At 42.0% G+C, this 22,621-nt stretch overlaps 1 protein-coding gene across 2 annotated transcripts in view; it reads right to left on the minus strand.

The window, feature by feature from the left end:
- Positions 1-2,036: 2,036 nt before the first annotated feature.
- myom2a (myomesin 2a) overlaps positions 2,037-22,621 on the minus strand; it is a 47,423-nt gene continuing 26,838 nt past the window's right edge. For both annotated transcript variants that reach the window (XM_050043317.1, XM_050043318.1), the window contains 21 exons: positions 22,018-22,139; positions 20,288-20,475; positions 19,784-19,910; positions 17,635-17,813; positions 17,375-17,489; positions 16,945-17,104; positions 15,165-15,271; positions 14,997-15,041; positions 14,763-14,899; positions 14,253-14,397; positions 13,532-13,591; positions 11,320-11,387; positions 11,112-11,225; positions 10,301-10,388; positions 10,159-10,197; positions 9,466-9,571; positions 5,887-6,050; positions 5,686-5,722; positions 5,571-5,593; positions 5,180-5,235; positions 2,037-3,815 (listed from right to left, as the gene is read on the minus strand). In XM_050043317.1, the coding sequence (XP_049899274.1) occupies positions 3,282-3,815; positions 5,180-5,235; positions 5,571-5,593; positions 5,686-5,722; positions 5,887-6,050; positions 9,466-9,571; positions 10,159-10,197; positions 10,301-10,388; positions 11,112-11,225; positions 11,320-11,387; positions 13,532-13,591; positions 14,253-14,397; positions 14,763-14,899; positions 14,997-15,041; positions 15,165-15,271; positions 16,945-17,104; positions 17,375-17,489; positions 17,635-17,813; positions 19,784-19,910; positions 20,288-20,475; positions 22,018-22,139 (2,614 nt within the window). In that variant the 3' untranslated portion in view covers positions 2,037-3,281. The remainder of the gene's footprint in view (positions 3,816-5,179; positions 5,236-5,570; positions 5,594-5,685; positions 5,723-5,886; positions 6,051-9,465; positions 9,572-10,158; positions 10,198-10,300; positions 10,389-11,111; positions 11,226-11,319; positions 11,388-13,531; positions 13,592-14,252; positions 14,398-14,762; positions 14,900-14,996; positions 15,042-15,164; positions 15,272-16,944; positions 17,105-17,374; positions 17,490-17,634; positions 17,814-19,783; positions 19,911-20,287; positions 20,476-22,017; positions 22,140-22,621) is intronic.

Consider the following 22,621-nt stretch of genomic DNA (forward strand, 5'->3'; position numbering starts at 1 on the left):
TGGTTTTAAAACTTTGCATAGCACGGAAACTGCCCTTTTAAAAGTTTTTAATGACATTTTAATGGCAAATGATAGTGGCAACTATGTTGTTCTTGTCCTGCTCGACTTGACCGCTGCCTTTGACACTGTAGACCACAACATTTTGTTAAAACGTCTGCAGCAGCTAGTGGGCATTGGTGGTAGCGCCCTGGACTGGTTCAGGTCCTACTTAGCCGACAGGACTATGTGTGTTGGTCTTGGTGCCTGTGAATCCTCCTCCGCTCCGCTTTTATATGGGGTCCCACAGGGTTCAATTTTAGGACCCCTGCTTTTCTCCCTGTATATGCTTCCCCTAGGGTCTATCCTCAGAAAGCATGGTGTCGCTTTTCATTGCTATGCTGATGACAGCCAGATATATGTCCCTCTGAGTAAAAGCGATGCCTTTTCCCTCAAACCCCTGCTGTCATGTCTTGAAGATATCAAAGCCTGGATGGCCCTAAACTTTTTAAATTTTAATGAAAAAAAAAACAGAGGTGATGGTGTTTGGCCCCAGCGGCTCCTGTGTTTCCTCCCCTGTTGATCTGGGTCCTTTGGCAGTTTATGCAAAGTCTACTGTTACTAACTTGGGTTTTAAGATGGACAGTGATTTTAAATTGGACCGTCAAATTAGTGCAGTTGTAAAGTCGAGTTTTCTTTCACCTCAGGCAGCTTGCGAAGGTGAAGCCTTTTCTTGCACATCAGCACTTTGAAGCAGTAATCCATGCCTTCATTACATCTCGGCTGGATTACTGCAATGCACTTTATTTTGGAGTTAGCCAGTCCTCCCTTGCACGTCTCCAGTTAGTCCAAAACGCTGCCGCTCGTCTGCTAACTGGAGTACAAATGAGAGAGCACATTACACCCATTCTGGCCTCCCTCCACTGGCTGCCTGTGCACTTTAGAGTTCATTTTAAGATCCTTTATCCTTTTATTTGTTTTTAAATCTTTAAATGGCCTCACCCCGCCCTACCTCTCTGAGCTTCTTCACCCCTGCGCCCCTGCCCGGTGCCTCAGGTCAGCTGATCAGCTGCTCCTTGAGGTACCGAGGTCCAACCCTCGTCCAACACTTAGAGGAGACCGTGCATTCTCCGTTGCTGCTGTTTCAAAAATGTGGAACAGTCTACCTCTGCACATCAGACAGGCCTCCTCACTGTCTGTCTTTAAAACCCACCTTAAAACCCACTTTTACTCACTGGCTTTTAACCCAGCATGAGACCTCGCTCTGTTTTTATTTGTTTTTATTTGTTTGTTGCTGTTTTTTTGTTTTGTTTTAACTGCTTTTTATTATATCACTGTTTTGTTGTTTTTATGACCTCCTATGTACAGCACTTTGTTTCAGCTGTGGTTGTTTTAAAGCGCTTTATAAACAAAGTTGAGTTGAGTTGAGTTGAGTTGAAAGAAGAAATCACCAGTTGTTGGTCAAAGAAACTGGACGCTCCGCATCAGCGTGTGAACAATTAAAAAAAAGAAGACGTTCCTGTTTCAGTGTCAAGAGCACAATATTGCCTATAAAAAGTTTGAATGAACACATTTGAAGAGCAGCAAAGCTCTTCATCAAACTTCACAACACAATCAGATCATTGTAGAGATAGCGCTGTTGGAATGTCAGCTGGACGTACTAGGACTGACAAATCAGTTTAAACCTCTTCAATCTGACCACTGAGTGGACTGAAGAGAGCCCAGTGACAAATGGACTACCTTAATGTTTAGAGACAAGTTGAACCTTTGTGGTTTAATGATGATAAAGGGTTACTGACACTTTTTTGGACTGGAAAACAAATTCAAAATCCAAGTTCAGGCAACACTGAGTGATCATCAACTAAATGGAGGTTTGAATCATTTCATTCTTCTTTTGGGGCCCACACTATTTCATATGTATATGAATCATATTGTTTTTTACTCTGTTAAAATAGCCATTATTAAAGGAAAGAAGGAAAACATAAATTTAACAGCTGCTTACAAACATTTCAACAGTTGTGTAGCTGAGACAGAGAGATCAATCACAAAGACATCAGAAGGAGGCTGATGAGTAAAGTTTATTGCCATCACAAAGCAACAGGGGGAAACACAACATGTCAGACAGACAGACAGACCTCTCTGGCACAGACACCAGGGTAGGAAGTGAATACTTCCTACTGACTTGACTACTTCACAGGATCACTAACTGGCTTCTTTACGATGAGCTACCTGGGACTGAAGTATGATTAAGGGGGAAACCATCATCACCCCAGAGAAAAACAAAAAAATATTCTGGTATGTGGTGATAATGTCCCACCCAGGCGCTGACAACATACACCAGCTCTGTACCTGCAAACTACCAGGTCATCCAGGTTAAAGGCTAATTCCAGGTTATAAGAACTTTGGTGTAATTCCCACAGTTTGGTCTTCTTATTACTGGTTATGATAACTTCACACTCAGCAGGTAAACTGATAAAATCTAGGAAACATGGTGACATCGCTAAAGTGGGAGGAAGACACACGATCAGGTAAAACTCAGACGTTATCACCCCTGAAATGTCGTTAATAATCCTTCACCGTACAGGAAACTGTGTGCGCACAACTACAATGAGCAGGTTGAACCAGAAGGTCAGTCTGTACACTGTGATGGACGTTTATGACGACAGTTTGAGTGACAATCTCACTATTCGCCCTGGTTTTCTCTTCCATTTCAGTTTGTCTAACCTGTCGAGCTTTTTTCTTTCGTGTGATGTCTCGTTTCTTCACCTGTACGCCCTCTTTTCAGTGACGTCACTGACAGAAGCAAGGCTGCGTAATCGTGACCAAAGTTATAAGAAACGGGAACTATACTTTAACATCAACAAAATAAATGTATACAGGCGTTCCACCAACGTTTCACAGTGGAAGGTGCAGCTTTTCAAAGAGTGAACAGAAATATCGGCCCTGTTTTTTTTTTTTTTTTTAGTTTTTGTGCCTGTTTCCTGTCTGTGTTAAAAGCACAGCGGAAAGATATGTAACTGAAAAGGAAATCTACTGCATGATAGCAGCTGCTGTAAAAGTCCCTCTTTTGCATCTATATATATCCTGCAACATGTTCTCAGAAATTATAGAGAACGCTGGAACGCAAAGAATCTCGACACGGGTTAGAAGCCTGTTCTGTGTAAGTTGTCGTCCAGAAGTTCAGATAATGGGACTTTAAACAGCGACTACATCTAATAAACTTTAACGCCTCGTGGTTTCACACTCATGCTATAAATCAGCGTTGCTAACAGAAATCGTTTCCCCTCAGACGTCACCACCGTGGTTTACTTCCTTGGTGGGGTTGGAGACTTCATGAATCTAGGTGGGGTGGGCGACTTGGCGCCGCGAGAAGGAGTCGGGGACTTTGGGGTTGGGGTTGGTGATTTGGGGACTGGGGTGGAAGCGGGGGTAGAGGCTGGAGTCGGGCTCTTCATAGACGCTGGGGTCTGGGCCTTAGGGGTGGGGGTTGGGGTCTTGGAAGGGGGAGCTGGGGACTTGGGCACAGGCGTGGCTGCAGGTGTAGCAGCAGGTGTGGCAGCAGCCGATTTGGGCTGTCCCAGTTTGGCCTCGGGGATCTGCTCACCATGCCTGTAGACGCTGACGGTGATCTCGACGAACTCGCCGCCGTACTTGTTCCGTACGTTGATGCTGTACTTGCCGGAGTCTTCGGGAGTGACTTTGTTGATGACGAGGCTGGCGAACTTGCCGCCATCGAACATGACCCTGGTGTGCTCGGTGGAGGCGACCTCCTGCTCATTCTTGAACCAGGTGACCTCAGGGGTCGGCTCGCCCCACACGGTGCAGGTCAGGCTCAGAGACTGGAGAGGGTCGAGAGTCAACTCAAGTCAAAGTTTATTCATGTAGGCTTGTTTAAATACTGCACTAAAAACCCCTTAAAAGCCCCACAGGTGGTTTCTGTATGAAAATAAGGTTTTGTTGTATTTGCTTAAAGTGTCACTATATCCACACAGCAGAACATAAGACAGATGATCTGTTAAAAAATCATGTTCCTCCTCCTCGTAGTGCTTCTAATGGTGTTTGCTAGAATCCACTGTGGCTGTTGGAAAAAAACCAATCAGAGCCGAGAAGTCTCTAACACAGCTGTCAATCACTGCTTGTGAACTGCGGTCAAACTGTGAAACCAGGCACTTGATTCATGTTTGATCAGCGCTGCCTTGTTTGACAGTTTGATCACAGTTAACGAGCACCTGATAACGAGGACTCTGATTGGCTGTTGTCATACATGTGCAGTGGATTCTTGCAAATGCCACTAAAAGAAGTCGATGAGACAAAGTAATATGGTTTTTTTTCTTCCCACATATTATCCGTCTCACGTACTACTGTGTGGATGTAGTGACAGTTCCAGCAAATATGATAAAAAGTTATGTTCATAAAAGTTATCAGCTACAGCTTCAGACTAAACTACAGAAAACCCACTAATCCCTCGAGCACTGGTTCCCAGCCTAGGGATGGGGACCCCCCCAAGGGCTTGTAAGATTTAAATGTCTTCTTTTTCCTGTAAATTACTTGTTAATCTTACGTAAAAAATTAAACTGTAAAAATGAAAATAATCTGTGAATCAATGCAGTGAAGGGCATTTCATTTGTGACACTCAAATTATTCAACAGATGAGCAGAAAAGTTCATTCTCGTCCTTGGAAAAAGCAGTTTGCTTCAGAAACAGTCTGGTAAGTGGACACTGAGTTGGGTTTTACAACTTTCTATCAAGGCAAATAAAATTAAATATAAGATTTGTTGCCTTTTTTTATACTAACACAGACAAAAAGTCCTATAACTGGTCCAGATTTTTCCCCATGACAGCTGCTGTAACAGATGCTGTTTTTATACAGAGTCACTGCTGCTCACCTTCATAAATGCTGTTTTTCAGTCTTTTTAGCTGCACAAACAAAATTCCATTCAGCTCCACTGTACTGAGGTGACAGAATCACATAAAGCCTCAACTATCTGCACAACCAGATAACAAATAAAAACAAGTGACAGCCCATGGATCTTATTTTGACGTTTCACATTTTGTTCCAGCCCTTGCTTCATACAGGAATGCTGCCAGGCAGGTACAGCACCTCGACTTCTTTATTACTGCTGGCTTGTGAACAAAACCCCTAAACAAAATGAATGTGTAACAGTGTCAGTTTATATATTATTGACACGTTTAACATCCTCACCTTCTCTTCCATAATAGTGACCACATCAGGCAGGCCCCCGACCACTCTGCCACGGTCTGAGGGGAGGAAATAAAATGTGTGTTACTTCTGTACTAACCAGAAAAAAGAAAGTGTAACATGGTGGAGATGTACAGCAGGACAAAGAGGAGGAATGTAAAGGACTATGAAATTTAATGTTAATTTGTACTTTGAATGGAAAAGACTTCTGAAAATGCTCAGAATGTCACTTGAGGAGTCTTTAAAAACATCATGACGCAATTCAACAGTAAACTATAAAATATAAACTGTATTTAAACTGTAAATTCACCCCTTTAATTAAAAATGTAAGTGTCTAAAGAAATAAACTCTCTCTCTGTAGCACTAGCAGGATAATAAATAATCATATACTCACTCTTCTCAGCAAATGCAGCTGCCCTGAAAGATAAAAGAATATCATGATGATTAACATGATCTGGATACAGTTTAAAGACACATGTCAACAAACTAGTGTTTGTCAAATAACTTACTTAAGTCTTAGGTACTCCTCATATGCATCGGTGTATGCTGCAAAAAGAAAAATAAGCTCATGACTTTACTTTGCACAGAAAGTTTTATAGTAACACAGTAACAAAAAGTAAAATACAAATACATAAATAACATAGAAAACATCAAAACAAATCAAGAAAGGGAAAACGTTGACTACAGAGTAAAATGAAAATACTCTTTACCTTGTCCGGCGAGGTCGAAGGTTCTGGTGTGAGTCTGCACGCCGTCTGAGATCTCAATGGAGTATTTACCCTTCTCCTTGTCAGACGGGTCACAGATCTGCATCCAGGCCATCTCAGCTGTGCCTCCAATCCTCATCTTCTCAGAGGAGGCAATCTTACTCTCCCTGCAGGCAGTGGAAGAATAATTCAGATAGGTTACTTAAGGAAAAGTGCTAATACCACACTGTGAAAATACTCCACAACAAGTTAAAGTCCTGCATTTGAAACCTCAGTTAAAGCCCCTACAAGGAACTTTCATTTTGAGTTGATTTTGGCGACCCTGTGGACAAAAGCGGTAGTGTTTTGCCGGAATGAAGCCTACATTTCCCATGAGCTCTAGCGCGTATTGTCGTAAAGACGCTTACCTGGCTCGCGCATGTGTTTGTTTTGGGGATGAATGAAACAACAAGACGGGAAAACTTTGCCCCCGCTCCTATCGGGGATCCCAGCTCACCTCTGCTGCGCCCCAGCTCTACCTCTCCGGCGTAAGCGCCACTGCCGCCGGGGTAAACGCAGCGGTCGGCTGGTAAGGCTGAAGGCCTGTTTGGTGAGTACTTCCACGGCTTCTTGGACTGAGTATGGAGCGGTGCCTCGCCTCTTTATTTCTCGGGACTCGCTGGACCCTGTCAACGCCTGGCTGGTACCTGTCGCCAGATGAGGTGTTCCAGCCTCGCGGCCCCTGCTCTCCTCGTCCCTGCTGGCGCGGGGTGAATCTGCGCAACCTGCGGCCTCTGTGTGTGGCTCCCTGGACAGCTAAAGCCGTGGACCCACCGGCTCCTGCCAGGATTGGGCTGGTAAATGCTAGATCGCTAGCAAACAAAACGTTTATCTTGAAGGATTTCCTGACTTCCCGAGGACTGGATTTTCTCTGTGTGACTGAGACGTGGCTGACTGTTGGTGAGTCCAGTGCTTTCACAGAACATGATTGCGGCTATTTTAACTCCCCGCGGACGTCGGGTTGAGGAGGAGGAATAGCGACTATTTATAAGAGTCACTATAAATGTAAGCAGCTAGGTAAGATGACGTGTGCCGTCTGAGTGTCGTAAATCGTTTCGTCCTGGAAGCGACCTGGGGCGGACCCGGAGACAGTTTCCTAAAGGTATGGATATACACTATATAGAAATAACTTATCTTCACACCGATGGTGTCATTTGCTGTTGTAGGTCACGCACAGACATCAGCAGAAACGAGAGACTTTTGCACATCCAGTTAAAAGTTCCTTGTAGCGGCTTTAAGTAAAAGTGTGTATCAGCAAAATGTACTTAGCACATGAAAGTACTGATTTTGCAGTTTTACTATTCTTTGTGATGTTTTTGGATTAATATTCCTGCTGCATAAATGTGTATGTTGCATTTTACTGCTGTAGATGTTTATGGTTGTGCTCATTTGGGTAGTTTAATCTACAGCAATGCATCATATTCTATAAGATCATCATATGCTTGTAGCGTGGCTGTTATGTAAGAACCACATTTCTCTATAAAGTCTACTTTTCATGGCGTCAGAAAAACAGCTCTGTTTACAGCTTTGTGACGAAGCATTTTCCTTTGCAAGTAATTGTAATGCTGGCTTAGACTTTGGCTTGATTCAGAACTCCACTGCTCAACAAACTGTTGACTCCACACATGCCTCCTTCACAGTTAGATCAGGAGGATGGTGAGAAGGACATTAATAAATTAAACCTCAGCCACATTGATGTGGAAATGAAAACAGGTTTTGTCCACTGATATCCAAACACACATCTCTTCCTATTGCTTTTCATATTGCTGTTAGCTAATAGCTACAAAAACCACAACCAGTGCGGTGTGGTTTAAACAAGCGACAGCCTCCAGGGATGACAAGTGAAGCCAATGCGGAAGTGCCAAAAACTGCAGCTCGTTGAATGGCCACTTGAGGCTGGCTCTGACACTGATTTTTTGGTACATATTTGGCACGTAACGAGAGATGAAGGAGGACGGGAACAGTCATTTTCATTTCACTGGGTCTTAAAGAAGAAGGAGAATTTTCTCAACACATAAAGGAACAGTACATCCTTCAGTTTATCACAAATATTTAACATCACAGATACATGGTCATCTGAAAAGTAACGTAAGCTGTCAAAGGTGTGCAGAGGAAAATGAATGTAGAGCACTACATTTCCTAAACAAAACCATTACATAATAAATCAGGCACTACATTTCCTAAACAAAACCATTACATAATAAATCAGCTGAGGTGTGTTGCTTTTGACAGCTGACAGAAAACAAAACGCCCTTTGATCGATGAGCAGCCAGAACGACGTATATTAATATTATTGTTTAATGTGATTCAGTGTCAATTAAAGGTTGGAAATACTGCAAGTATGTACAGCATCTCAGGGAGTGTACCATGTACAGTACTGTGCTGTACAGTGTGTGTGTGTGTTGCTGAGTCACAAATCTGATACCTCTGTACTTATACTTGCTATTTTGAGTGCATACGTGCGTTCACACTGAGAAGTATTGGAAAGGGCGGGACCAAAAACACATTTCAAATGATGACATGGCAGCTGAGGAGGAGACTACCATGTTGAACACCAAAGCATGGTACACATTTTTCACCATCACAATGCTTTCGTTGGATAGAAGCCATCAGTTTGTTTATTGGGTTGATTCTGTAATACCACGAACGCAAGTGCTAACGTTAGCTTGTGAGCTATCTAAAGGTCCTGACACACCAAACCGACAGTTAGCTGTCAGTCAGTGTTGGGACATCAGTGAGTGTCTGTTGCCCCAGTTGGTGTGGTGTGTCCGACCCCCTTGCCCCCCTGTTGGTTTATTTTGGGCTGATTGAGCATGTTGAATGGACGTTAGCCATGGCGGAGCCCGTCGATAAAAGACTGCACTCTGACTGGCAGTTCAGCAAGAAAAAACTGAGTGAGGAAAGTAAACAAAGAGCTAAAGTCAAGAGGGAGAGAGACCAAAACAAACTTGTTCCATTAGGCAAGATTATTTGTCATTTCTTTCTTGTGCTCTTCAGCAGTTCAACATTATACTGTGTTGTTAATGTGCTAACTGGCTAACTACTGTCTCTTTTTGAATGACAAATACAGACTGGAGTGGAGATATTTCCCCTTAGGTGCAGAATGTACGTGCTGGTTGGAGGTTGGCTGTAGTCATGCTGTGTGTTCATGTGCAGCTGTTTGATTGAGACACAGGGAGCTTTCGTTGCAGCTAGCTCTCTGAAGCCAGTTTGGTGTCTCGGGGCCATAACAGTCGCATATTTCATCATCAGGCATTGATGTTACATGTGTTGTGGTGTAAGCATTGTGATCTGTGGACTTAAGTTGCGTTTGGTGTTTATAGATGTTTGGTTGCAATTTGCCGAGCAGAAGAAGAAAAGCTGCCAGCAGCTGTGTTTGATTTGAGACAACACTACTCTGTCAAAATGCACAAACACAAAACAGAGTTAGACAGCTGGCAAACTGATGTTACGTCTCAGCTGTAAATGTAAATATTAGATCAATATCCTGTACACTTGTGACGTGCTAGGTGGAGTCAAACAAAACATTTAATTAAACTCTACTTGTGTTTCCAGATGGTCTTCATCTCCTCTGTGTAGTAGTTCATGTAGCACTGCAGCCTGATGCCCTCTGGTGTGCACTGAATCACCAGCTCAGAGGCAGACGCACCTGATGGCAACAAACACAAATAAACACAGTCAGAGGAAATCAACAGAAGCTAAAGATGTGTTCTGTGCAGTTGAGCACAACTTTTAAGTATACACTATGTACTAAAGTTATGTTGTAGTGATTTTGTATAGGAGGGGTTTTGTGCACATGTTTTTCCAGTTGATTCTGGAGAGTTTCTGCCCCTCTGTTTCTACTTTCAAGTTTTTTTTGCCAAGCACTTCTACCCCAGAAGAAGCCATTTGTTATCTGATCACAACACTGTACAGATGGCTTCTCAAATAGTTTGCAAAGATTCCCTCAGGCTGTCTTTCACTCCTTGTTTAAAGGTTAAATCTAATTTTTTGGGAGAGGAGACATTGAGACCTTCAGGCTAAATCAACTTGGAGGTGCATGTAGCAGCGAGGAAGAGCTGGATTCATTGTAAATCCTGAGGATAAACTCCAGTAAATGTCTTCAGTAATGACATTTGCATGGTTACTGTGCACCATAAACAAGCTAGTAGAACACACTCATTACATCCTGTCATACACACTGAACAACGCAAGGACACAAAGAGATGTAGATGTAAATCAGCTGATCAGACTCACCAGCAATCTGGGCGAGGGCATTGATAATGTCGTCAAACACTGCAAATACAGACGGAAGGACACAAAACACATTATAACAGCTTTATTATAAGGATAATAAACACCAAAGTAAGTGACCTGCGTCTGACCAATGAGAACGTACCTTTGCCTGAGATGTCAAACGTAGATGTGTCCTTTCCTCTGTCATTGCCGAGCACAGCCTTGTAGATGCCTTGATCTTTTCTGGAGAACTGGAAAAAACACGGATTATTTTATCAGCAGGCAGCAGTAACATGAAAAAAGCATCTGTATATTTTTAAACACACAAAAACTCTCAAGTAAATATAAACCTTCATAAATAAGTAAGATGGGGTTTTGTTTTTGTGCTTCACGTTTAATATTTTTTGCAAACACAGTAGAGAGACAGCAGCTGATTCCTTTATCATAAATTTAACTTTTATTTTTACTGGATTTTTTTATTCTGTGGAATGTAGATTCATTTATTGCATATACTGTTTATTTTGTAAGCATTTCAGGTGAACAAACAGCATCATCTGTTGAGTTAAAGCTTTAACCACAACATTTACTACCTTTGAGCAACAGAGCTTAGTTTTATTAATTTGTAAAACTTCGTGAAATTGCCTGACTTTTTTTGACATCTTTATTAGTTTCACACTTTTTATTAAATGCAAATCAACTACAATTGGCTATATCGAATGCAAATGTTCAGTTAGATTATTGCTTTGACCCACAATCATGAGTCCGTTATAATGAATATTTGTGTGGAAACCAATAAACACGTAGAGTCAAGAAGCTTCCTTCCAGCACCTAATGGATGATTTAAATTTTTTTTTTTAAAGATTTTAAGTTCTGATATAACGACATGCAATTTAGCATCTAATCAAAGCAAAAACAAAAAAAATCAAAGTACAGTGAGAATAAATGTATTTTGGCGTGGAAGTTGTAGTCGTTACCAGAGGGATGGGGAGAGCGCAGGCTCCGGACATGACATTGGAAGGAGTTTCTGGAACAATCTCCTCATCCTCTTTGTACCAATGGAAAGACGTCTCCTTATTCACATTGGCCACCTAACAAACAAACAAACAAACACACATGATTTAGCTTTACTAAGAGAACAAGAAGTGATAAGAAAGGTGAAAGAGCAGGTGATTTGATTGTTACCTTGCAGGCCAGCATGACAGTACAATCATCAGTGACGGTGAAGTACAGATACTCAGAGAAATGTGGACCTAAAACGACAAAGTGGAATCATAAAAATTTGTATTTTATTTAAAAACCTCTGAAGCAAATTGTGATTTGTGATATTGGGCTATACAAATAAAAGTGAACTGAATCAGTTGCAGAAAATAAAGAGCAACAGTGAATGAAATTAAAATACAAAGCTCTCCTCCAGTGCTGTACAATCCTCCTCTCCAGACTTTTTTGAATGGGTGCCACATGGGTGCCACAATACCTGTGGGCCTGCTGCTTCTCACATCAACTTAAAATTTAAATAAAAATGTATTCAACTTTTCACTGCACCTAAAAGCAGCGGCCCATGCTGTCGACTTTGCGCTTTGTATGATAGTCCTGCCATTGTGAGGTGAAGGACAATAAATGCAAAGTGATCTTGCTTGATTAATCAATATTGTGCGGCAAAATATTTCGAAAGTCAAGCTGACGGCCGTTACAATTGGCCCCCGGGGCTTGACTTCGGATATGCCTGTTTTAAACCATATAAATATTTACTTTAATAATTTTAATATACATTTGGGTCTGCATTAAAATAAACAAAAATGATAAGACCAGACCAAAAATGTCCTCTGCCAATCTTTAAAAAAACCCCTGCATCTGCTTGTGGCTTAATTTCACACCAGACGTCATGGACATCCTGTAAAAGTATTTTGAGTTATCCTGCTAAGAACGAATTAAGAGCTTTTGTGTGTGTAGTTTGTTGCATCTGTTGCACAATGACTGGAGAATCCACAAAAGGACTGCACGGCTTTTGCGTACACTAAATTCTCAAATTCATGTAGTTCTCAAAGCATCCGCAAAGGATGAAATGCACCCTTGACTGAACTGCCAAGGAAATAGTTTCTTGGTGCCCATGTGCTGTCTGCACATATTTAAATCACATAATTTGCAGACATTTGGCACAAAATTGGCCCCTTTCTATGCAAATGAGCATCACTGCAAAAACAGCCAAATTCACAATGATCAGCGCTTACAGCCACACGCAGTTACTGTGAAATTATTAGCGTCTTAAGAGAACTAGTGGTGATTGGAGAGCACTCAGTACGTTTACATGCACAACTTAATCGAGCTATGCTCAAAATTCGATTTTGGCGTCTAATCGGACTTCTGTCCTTGTCCCAGTTTACATGCAACTGAGAAAATCGAATTACTGACGGGAACGTGTCCTCCTCCTCAACACTAGGTGGCGATATGCGTCGTTTCAGCGGGTTAATACGGCCCCCTTTCCGGTTGACCTATTACGTCACTTAATAATAAACAACTGGAGTCAGGCGGCAGACCGGCATTTTCGAACAACAGCAAGATGGATAATCGTACAGCTTTGTTCATCTCGTACGTAATGTACGCGTTACTGATTGTGCAGATAAGGTGCACGCTATCCCTCGTGGTCATGGTGATTTCGAGAGGCAGACAAGAACGCCGTATGCTGTTGGAGGGCTACAACAATAGCATGTCTTGTCTGTTCCGGGGTCATACGCCAGCGCGGGGGGTGTGGAGCATGCGCACATGCATTGTCTAGTTTAACTCTGATTAAGGCGTATACATGCCGGAGAAACTCAAATTCCAATCGCATTATCTGGGTGTCTTAATCGGAGTTGGAGAACTCCAATATTAGTTGGAGTAACGCATTTACATGCACTTCAGTTGTCCAGTTATAGTCGGATTAAGGCAATAATTCGTTTTTTTCAAGTGTCATGTAAACGTACTGACTGGCAGACTGGGATATTGAATCCCAACTACTGTTTCTCTCTGTCACATTGAAATTCCTTGCCTGAACTTTTGAGGTATATGTCTCTGCACCTCGTTGGTCAGGACCCGTAGCTCAGGGTCTGAAAATTTCAGTTTTACTTTTTGTCTCCATCATTGATCTGCCTACTGTGCTCTTGGTGCAAAGACGACATTTATACTTTGCCATGTGGATAACTGCAATCAGGCAAAAAGTGGGCAAACTGTGTTGAGCTGCAAACCTTCATGGGCACATTTGTGCTATCATTAGCGCAATATCTTTTGTGAACTGAACCCTACGACAAAGCAGATCGTATTTGGAAATGATCTGCAATTTATGGTGCTGTCAGCGGCCACATTCCATTCTTTGTAGATTCGCCCCTGAGTGTTTCCAGGTTATTATGTGTGTTGGTACCTTGCTTCCTGATGTGCTCTTTCCTCTGAAACTCGGCCTCCCTCAGAGCAACTTTGAACACTGAAACAGGAAAACACAACAGTGTCACAATCAAGAATGTTACATTCTGATTTTACCAAATGATTTAGAGACAACAACAGTACACCAAATGAGGACTGAAAAGAGCTGCTACAGCATCTTGGTGATGCAACCATGAGCCAATATTTACAATCTTTGATTCTAACTGTTTTCATTCCCAGAATTTTTAAGTATTATGTTTTGGCCCCAAGATTTTTTATTTTTCTCAGACTGAAGGATCTCTGAAGTTTGCCTGGTTTATTTACTTCTCTTGATGCTGCCCCTTCGACAAGTGCTTATATAGTCTTATACTGTAGGCTAACAATGGTTTAGTTTAAGAGAACCTTTGTGTGCTAGAAGAAGAACCACCAGAAAACATGTATTTACTCAGGGAATATCATTTCTCTGAATTTCATTAAGCTACTTCTATAAAATAATTAATATATATTAACATTTAAATGAATTTGGATCTAAAACACCCACAATAAAACACACACATTTGTCTTAATAACTGTATACATCATAGATAAACCTGTCTCACACTGCTCCTCCTTTGTCACATTGTAATAATCTGTACCATGATGTCGATCTGATAAAAAAAACTGCACGCTTAAAATGAATCAGCTAATTTTTGACAGTTATGTGAGGGTGAAGAAAGCCTCACCGTCTCCCACCAGAACCAGAGAGCTCTGGGTTTTGGCCTTGCCGTCGTGGATCTGGACGGTGTAAGTGCCCTCATTGGCTCTGGTGAATGTATCCACCGTCATCTGGATGATTCCTGTGGCCACATCGTGACTAATCTTAACCCCCTGAGAGGAAAACAAGGTAAATATTTACACAGAGAGAGAGGAAAAATTTTAGTTTGTACAGAGCCAGCATACTTTCACATCTAACTGGGTGAATTAAGGGTTTGTTTTAACCAAACTAAAGCTGGTAATTGTTGGAACAGCAGAAAGACAAACCAAGATGGTTTTTATGAGATTTATTTTGTCGACTTTGAATGAAGTGTTGCTGCTGCTAGTTGCAGGAATCTCACTAAACACTGGACTAATTTCAAAAATTGTTGTCTTCAGTAGTCACTTAGACACAAAAACATGTGAAAATCCAAGCTGAAAAATACAGAATTTACCCTTTAAGTACAACAAAGTCGATATGAATGTCAATGAAGCCTTACCTCCCCACTTGTGACCTCCTTGTCGTTAACAATGAACCTGTAGGATACAGAGGAGGACAGTTTGACGGCCTGCACCCAGAAGCGCACGTGACCCTTCTCCAAAATCTCATAGTTCAGACCGTGTTTCAGAGGAACAACTGCACAGAAACAAAAGACACACAGAGTTTAGGATCCTTAGAGAGCGGTGTTAATTTAACTGATACAGGAGGTCTGCTGCTACTGCAAAATACTCACTTGGATGTCTGATGGCGTAGCTGAGCTCCAGCATGGTGTTCAGGGCTGCAGAACGGATTCAAGACAACAATGTGAGCAACGAACAGACCAGGACAACAAAGCCTAATGAGAAGGACTGAAAAAACTGCTCGCTGTTCATTACATTAGTCTGTAAGTAAAAAGACCTACCGTCCTCAGTCAGAGTGTGGCTGGAAGAGACTCCATCTGTGTCAGTGACGACCACGGAGTATTTACCCAGATCGTCTTTATCGGGGTTGGTGAACGTCAGTCTGGAGCTGAGAAACAAACACAGCAACTATTAAAGTTTGCAGTGTTTTCTTACTGTAGTCTAGTGTAAAGCATACTTAAAATGTTATGATATTAAAACATTTTGTTTGAGACAAAGTATTTAACTGCAGCTTACATTTTGTCTTATTTTAGGGTGCTTTATCATCTGTACTTTCCCTTCTATTTTCCAGTCTTTTTAAAAAGAGGTTTCCTAAAAATGTAGTTTTGAAGTGTACACTGTGTGTGAACTAGAGACAGTGTTCAGTTTGTACACTTACAGTCAGTTAATTCTCATTAAATGCTAAACTAACGTCTCAAATCGCGTACTTCTGTACTTACACTTAATATTTTGAGTGCATAAGTGCGTTCACACTGAGAAGTATGGAAAAATGCAGTGTACTATGAGTACCCAGATGGTGCACTCAAAAAGGTCTCACTTCTCGCCCTTAATGGTCGCCATCTTGGCTATGTAGCGGAAGGGGAGGGACCACTTTTCAAACTGGAAATAGCGGCCGAGGACAGTGCGACCGTGAACGCCACTGCATTGTACAAATATACATGTGTTTTTTGCACTAAGCACCACTATAATGTCGTCAGGTATAAGCCAGCAGTATGTTCACTGGGTTAAATCAGCAGTCTGTAATGATTTGGTACCGCGAACGATAACGCAAATGCTAATGCTAGTTTGCTAACTAGCTAACAGCTGCGGTCGTCATTTCCGGTGAGTGCACAACGGCCGTGTTTGATTTGAGACAACACTCATTTTCATTACTTGATATACTGCTGAGTCATTTAAAAAATACATCAGAAAGTATCTGTTGATTTTATTTGGTATAATTAATGTGCAAAATAATTAGTACCTACGGTTCTCAAATTAGTGAGTAGTAAATGTATTGAAGTGAAAAGCACAATATTTTGTTTTGAGATGTTCAGTATTATAAAGGATATTATAGTAGTATTGGAAGATGAAAATACTCAAAAAGAAAAGTATCTCAAAATGGCACTAAGTGCACCACTAGCAACAATCAATTTAATTTAAAGGGGAAAAAGTTTCCAAAATTAAATTAATAACCATCATTTTTTAAATGGAAAGTTCTTTCAAGTAAACGCCTCTGAAAAATCACTCTTTTCAAACTCAACACAACTAAACTAAACAACAGTCTCTAATTTTCCTGTAATTAGTACCAAATTACATCGTTCTTTCCGGGAAACATCCACAGGACTTGTAAAATAAAGCATTACACATCTCTGCAAACTGTTCTGATAAATTAATGAGCTCGGCACCTTTATTCAGTCGATGCAATTTTTCCAAATTCTGATGATATTTTCAAACTATCACGTTATTCTGTTGTGGTTGAATGCAAAAAAGTTCAGATATTAAACAAACAACAAACAACATGTCCTGTCTTAACTTATGACTACTTATCTGGTTGTGAGCGCTGACAACAGGAAACAGACGGACATGATCCTGTTCAGTGGCACGTTACCACTGTGAGCTCAGTGAGGACACACTGACAGAGAGCAAACCACAGGAAGCCTTGAGGGGGAACACACTGTTTGCTCTGCTGTATTTACGAGTTCCTCTGTGCAGTAACTTTTTCTTTAAGATTATCGTTCCCTCTATGACCTCTGTGCTCCGCCTGAAGCGCCTGTGACGTGTCGAGGATTACAGGGAGCTTACGTTCTGCCCTTCGCTGTGACGGCGACCCTGGGGCAGTCGCCAATGGCTTTGTAGTTCTTCGACCACACGAACTTGGATGTCTCACTGATCTCACAGGCCTCCAGAGACAGGAAGATGTCTCCGGTCTCCTCGTCCACGCCGGCCACAATCTCCTTAGTGCCTGTGAGCATGAAAATTGTATTTGTTTGAGAAATTACACAGAAAAACGTAAATATGAAACTCAGGTCCACGTTCAACAAGGACGTATGGTGATGTAATTTGGGTATTTCAAATGGGTCATTGTCATAGATCGGCAGTTACATTCATATCTGCTAAAAGACTATTCGCGTCTTTTAGCTGAATGACACGTTAACAGGTATTCTGTGCTTAGTATAAAACATGTGACACACAAGCAATCAGTAGAAGTTGAGCAGTGTTAAGTTGTCGTTACCTGGAAGAGCTCTGGCACAGACCGGCTCAGACATCTGGGAAGGTTTTCCAACACCCTTTGAATTGACAGAACGAACTCTGAACACGTAGGTTTCACCTTCCACCAGACTGGTCACCTGCAGGACACCATGGAAACATCTTTACATGTAGAGAGTGACACGACCTTAATTCAAGCTTCTAATTCAAACATTCAGTTTACCAACCTCATTGCTATTAAAACTTCCCTATGCTTTAATTCTAGTGGGACAGACTGTGTCCTACCTGCAGGTAACGGTGGCTCACAGCTTCCTGAGTCAGAGAAACAAACTCTGTTGAGCCCTTCTTGGCCATGTCCACCAAGTATCCAGTGACTGGACCTGCTCCGGTGTAGACTGGAGCCTTCCACAGGAGGACCAGGGAGTGACCTCTGACCTCACTGAATTGCAGGTCGTAGGCTGGGCCTGGAGGTAAGATTCAAAAAATTAAAAGATGAGCAGGACTAAGACTGTCTTGGCTGTGGTGTGGCTGCTGTGATAGAGGTTATTCATTAACCTGACTTTCTTTTCCTGATTTCAGTTCTGAGAAAATTAAAAGTGACCTCACCTTAATGAATAAAGCTTTTTAAAGCCTCTGTGTATGAACTGCAAATAACAAGAAGTTGCCTTGTAGTCTATTTTTGTACGTTCATTGAAAACCTGCATTTTCTGAAATTTGGTTAGCTCCAGCAGTGTTCTGTCTCATGCCATTTTAACTTCAAGTGCCTTAAATGGAATCAGAACATCGTTATCATTGTCTTTTAGCAACTGGCACCAACTGATCTCCAACACTTCTAATGTTTGTCTGAAAAGTAAAGTCACACTTTCACAACAAAGTCGAATAAACCAGCTGATCAGAACATAAACAAAACGCCCGTTCATTATAGATATAATTCATCATCTCATGTGGTTCTGTTGGCTCCATCACACCGTGACCTCCAGCATGCACTGGGGCGGTTTGCAGCCGTGTGTGAAGCGGTCAGGATGAGAGTCAGCACCTCCAAATCTGAGGCCATGGTTCTGGAAAACGGTGGATTTCCCTCTCCTGGCTGGGGGAGAGCTACTGCCTCAAGCGAGGGAGTTCAAGTATCTCGGGGTTGTGTTCACGACTGAGGTCAGAATGGAGCGTGAAGTTGTGTGGCTTCTGCAGCGATGCAGGCGCTAGGCTGGGCCGTCGCAGTGAAGAGGGAGCTGAGCCGGAAGGCAAAGCTTTCGATTTACTGGTCCATCTACGTCCCAACCCTCACCTTTGGTCATGAGCGCTGGGTAGTGACCGAAAGAATGAGATGGCGGATACAAGCGGCTGAAATCTTCTCTTTAGGGTGTCTGGGCTCAGCCTTAGAGATAGGAGGAGGAGCTCGGACATCCAGAGGGATCTCGGAGTAGAGCTGCTGCTCCTTCATGTTGAAAGGAGTCAGTTGAGGTGGTTCAACATCTGATCAGGATCCTCCTGGGCGCCTCCTGTTAGATGTGTCTCGGGCACGTCCCACTGGTAGGAGGCCCCGGGGCAGACCCAGGACACGCTGGAGGGATTATATATCTCATCTGGCCTGGGAACACCTCAGGGTCCCCTAGGAGGAGCTGGAAATCGTTGCTGGGGAGAGGGACGTCTGGGGTGCTTTGCTTGGCCTGCTGCCCCATGACCCGTCCCCGGATAAGCGGATGAAAATGGATGGATGGACCGACTTAATACTACAGCCACAAAAACTATAGTATTAAGTATTTTTAGCGTATAATGTTATTTATTTATCTTTTGTGTTTATTTACTATTGCTGCGTTTGGCGTATAATTTGTATGTTGTATTTTTATGGCTGCAGTATGGGTGCAGAGCCCAGATTAGCCCGGACAGATTTCCCTCTTTGTGGGACAATAATATCAATCTTGATCTGGATTAATTACTTTGTCATATCCAGCATAAGACAGTTAGACCTTACTTATGGCACATTTATATGTATATAAATGTATGTACTGTATTATTTTGACTTTAATTGCTCTCATATAGTTTATTTTTAATCTGTAATTATTTATTTTTTACTTTCTCTATGCATTTGTTCTTATTATGTCCTTGTGCTTCTGCAACACCTGAATTTCCACATTGGGGATCTTCTTATCTTTTACGTTTCTGGGGCACTGGTTTAACTTAAAGACCCACCAAAAAGCGATAAATGTAATTTTTGTATGACACGAGAAACTTAGAGCTGCTCTGGTATATTTTTCTTTTTCTCAAAATAAAAATCTTACTTATTATTCATATTTGAAAACAGAGGAACCAGGACAGTCATTACAACAACAGGCAGACCTACGGTATAGCACCTACAGCATCTATCTAACAGCGTTAAAGCTGTCAGTGTTCAGTGCTCAGTGTATTGTCTAAGAAGCAGTGATGGTTCTCCCACCTGGCTCTTCCATGGTCCAAGCTTCACATTTCATCGGGGTGCTGGGTTCTGAGGGCACACCAACACCGGCCATGTTAGCAGCCTGGACCTTGAACTCGTAGAACTGTCCCTCCGTCAGATTGTCAACCTGAAGATACAGAGAGAGAGAGAGAGAGAGAGAGAGAGAGAGAGAGAGAGAGAGGTGTGATTATTAGATTCAGTTAATAACTGAGAGAATTTTCTCAACGCATAAACACTTCATCCTTCAATTTATCACAAACATTTAACATGAACACATCTGGAGATATATGGTTTTCACTGGACAGGAAGGGACTGAAAAACTGTCATCTAAAAATGAACTAAAGCTGTCAGACTCAATCAGCTGATTTATGCTTCCTTATAATTGATGAAAACACTCTTACATACAATCAGATCTGTAAAAGTTTTTGTTAAAATGTCCCTAAACAAATGTACATCTACCAGTTTTATGAATGTATAATGTAAAGTATGACTGATGCCACTCACCGTGCACATTCTCTCCGTGACGGCCTGAAGGTTGTACTCCTGCCACACCAAACTGTCAGTGTTCCTCTTGTCAACGTAGTAAGCGTTGACCTTGGAGCCGCCGCTGTGTTTGGGTTTCCTCCAAGCCACAGTTATGGAGGAGCCGTCACTGCTCAGCATGGTGATGCCAGAGGGAGCGCTGGGAGTTGCTGAATCACACAGAATATTTAATGTTAGTTTGCATTTTAGATACTTCATTGGCACCCTTACACAGAGTTGTAATCAGTATTTTAAATGAGAAAATACATCTGTGTTTCATTATTTCCGTTAACGCTGGGGTAGGCAGGGATCTGGGAAAAGCACTACAAGAATATACACCCTACTCCTGCAGGTCTCGCATCTCTGTCCTGAGTCCCTCCCACCAGGCCACCATGGGCATATGCACGCACTTCATACAGTAACCCTGTGTTTCCAATACATTCATTTATTTAATCTTATATCATTCTAGAGCTGCACACAGCTCAGTCACTTAGCCCCTCCTTGCTGAGCTCTTTCTCTTAGCTAGCTAGCCACCTCATCGTCCCTCCGCCTTGTTCCCCACCGCTGTGGACTGCTTCACTGGGAGCAGAGTGGGCAGCAGCTTCGGAGGAGGTCAGTTTCTAGAGCTGCTGCCCACTCTGCTCATGGCAAGGTGGTCTGTGGCAGCGGAGGAGTTAGACCGAGGACACACTGTGATTGGAGGCTCTATCGTTAGCTACATAAAAGTGAACTGTAGTTGTGAGCCTTTAGCTCCGGTTAGCAGAAAGCTAAACGCTCATCCAGTACATGTTTTATTTCATTTATTGTCAGACTCTCTTTTTGATAAGCTCATCTTCCTTTTTTGAGTTGCTTTGCAGTGTAGGCAGTTGTTGCAAATGCTGGGATAGCAACGGTCTCTGCAGGATTCTCCGTCATTCAATCGGGCTTTCACCGAGGGGACGTGTCTTTATTTGTAGAATAGCCAAAAGGAACGCCCTCTCTCTGAAATGACTTCTGATTGGCCAGTCTTCTGTCACAGGCTAGATTTTTTAAAGCCTGAAAACAGAGCCAAGAGGAGGTGCAGAAGTCTAGCTTTCTCTGAGTCTACTTGAATTACAACATGCTCAAAGTTTATTATGGGATTTTTGCACAATGACGCCAAAATAAAACTGCCTACCCCAGCTTTAACTGTGAGCTTTGTGTGCCCTTTGCGCATTTGCTTTTTCAAACTAGATTCATCTAAGCTGCCACAACACCACGAAGCAATTTAAAAACACATCTAACAGAAGGTTTTAGCACCTTGACTGAATAACTGCTCAGTAATTTTAAACAGTACAAGTGGGTTTTATTTGTGATCCTTGTGGCACCAAGCAGTGTATTCTATTACTACTGTGTATGGTGACTTTGAAAATATGCAATTCTGTGATTAAAGCACATAATGCAGAGTGAAAGTGGACACAGTGGGAGCTGTGGGTAAGTCAGGTGGGAGAAAATCAACTATTTCATACATACCATAATCCACCCCTTTGCCTGGACAGAATAATGACATGAGTATGATATTGTAAGATAGTAATCTTATTACCTTTTGTTTTCAGGTACATTTTTACCAACGTACTCATCGGCGTCTTTTGAAACAGTTTTTAATTTGCACCCAACATTTTCTTTACAACCTACCAGCTTTACTAGCATTTTTTAAAGCACTTTTCATTTATTAAAAATGATGTTGCTCTTACCGAGAGCCGGCATCACAGCGATGGGAGAGGACTCCTGTGACTCCTCACTGAGGCCAAAGACGTTGACGGCTTGGACACGGAAGGTGTAGGTCTCTCCTGGGATCAGGCCGTGAACCACAAACCTGACACACATTTCATAAACATTTGGATTATTTCATCAAAATTTGCTGCCATTATGATCTTTTTGGTGTCTAATAGTGCTGACAGCACTTTATTCTTGTGCCTGTATGTGGTGTTTCTATGTAAATATTATATTTTAATACATTATATATATTTATAGGTGAGTCAAGCAGATGGTTATTGTCCTAAATTAGTATCATGCAATAAAAACTGTTCCTTTTGGGTGGACTAAAGAGCCTTACATTAAAATTCCTTTATCTAAGGCTCACAGGTGGAGAATTGGGGATAATAAAATTACAGGTGGAGTGGTTTGTCTAACAATTGATGATATAGGGAGACTCCTCGCGAGGAGCTGCTGTATCTTGCTATCTTCCTTACTATATAATGACGAAAACTCTGTGTGTCTGTTCCATGTTTTTCTCCTCACTGACTTGGTCAATCCATGTGAAATTTGGCACAGTGGTAGAGGGTCATGGGAGGATGC

The sequence above is a fragment of the Epinephelus moara genome, chromosome 5, assembly GCF_006386435.1.
Source record: "Epinephelus moara isolate mb chromosome 5, YSFRI_EMoa_1.0, whole genome shotgun sequence".
In the NCBI taxonomy this organism is placed as follows: Eukaryota; Metazoa; Chordata; class Actinopteri; order Perciformes; family Serranidae; genus Epinephelus; species Epinephelus moara.